The sequence below is a fragment of the Dipodomys ordii genome, unplaced genomic scaffold (assembly GCF_000151885.1).
Source record: "Dipodomys ordii isolate 6190 unplaced genomic scaffold, Dord_2.0 Scaffold108, whole genome shotgun sequence".
In the NCBI taxonomy this organism is placed as follows: domain Eukaryota; kingdom Metazoa; phylum Chordata; class Mammalia; order Rodentia; family Heteromyidae; genus Dipodomys; species Dipodomys ordii.
The window spans coordinates 597245-598236 of record NW_012267324.1 but is presented as its reverse complement, the minus strand read 5'-3'; the positions used below and the strand labels follow the sequence as shown (position 1 = coordinate 598236).

Genomic DNA, 992 nt, shown 5'->3' with positions numbered 1-992 from the left:
TCACAGAAAATCTTTAGAATAAGAAAATGATAGTTAAATATGGAGGAAACGCCATCAAGATTTTGAGTTCAAGGCAGAATGAGCTACATAGTAAAAAACCTGTCTCAAACCTTTGTTGTCACCCTTCTGATAATTTTGTCTCAAAATAGCTGCTTTTGCTCTCACAAGAACTAAAGTAGGAATTCCTTGGGCAGTGCTACAGTCTCAGTGTCCCAAGTGTAATTGTTGGAACTGCTTACAAAACAGGTGCCCATGTTCTGCTGTTAATTACCAAATGGCTCCCAACTCCTGTCAGAATTGCTGTGTGAGAGCGTGTGAGAAGTCATGGGGGGAAGGGGCAGCATCATCATGTGAAATTCTTGGGAGTCTTTATTTACAGTGCTGTGGCTTTCATTATTCCTTACGGGTATGCGTGTGGGCTATTGTAGGATCCAGTGACCTTTGTGGATGTTGCTGTGACCTTTACACTGGAAGAATGGGCTTTGTTGGATTCTCCCCAAAAGAAGCTCCACAGACATGTGATGTGGGAAACACTCAGGAACCTGGCTGCTGTAGGTAAGCACAGCTTCCCTCCTCTAATCCACGACTGACTGGGATGCTCCTCTAATCCACGAATGACTGGGATGCTCTTCAGTGCTGCTGGACCATTTGGAATATGGAATGGAATACTGGGGTGAATAGGCCATGAATGATCATAAAATATAATAACATCTGCAATGGGATGATTCTTTTTATAACGTTGAATAAGTCACAGTGATTTTTTTGTGATTAAATTTTAGGGACAAAACAGAATGAAGAAAGTATTGAACATGGCTGCAAAACTCTCCGCAGAAATCTAAGGTAATTTGCCCTAACAAGAAAAAGCTGTGGGGGCTGGGAAGGTGGCTCAGTGGTAGAGCGTTTGTCTTGCATGCCTGAGGCCCTGGGTTCCATTCCTCAGCACCACATAAGCAAAAAGAAAAAAGCCAGAAGTGGCGCTGTGGCTCAAGTGG

The 992-nt window shown here is 43.3% G+C and overlaps 1 protein-coding gene across 1 annotated transcript in view; it reads left to right on the top strand.

Annotated features, from left to right (window-relative positions):
* The first annotated feature begins 307 nt into the window (after window positions 1–307).
* The window catches only part of LOC105994660 (zinc finger protein 431-like), an 18097-nt gene continuing 17412 nt past the window's right edge, over window positions 308–992 (top strand). Inside the window, exons 1-2 of the mRNA XM_013028290.1 lie at window positions 308–555; window positions 780–840. Of these exons, the coding sequence (XP_012883744.1) occupies window positions 522–555; window positions 780–840 (95 nt within the window). The 5' untranslated portion in view covers window positions 308–521. The remainder of the gene's footprint in view (window positions 556–779; window positions 841–992) is intronic.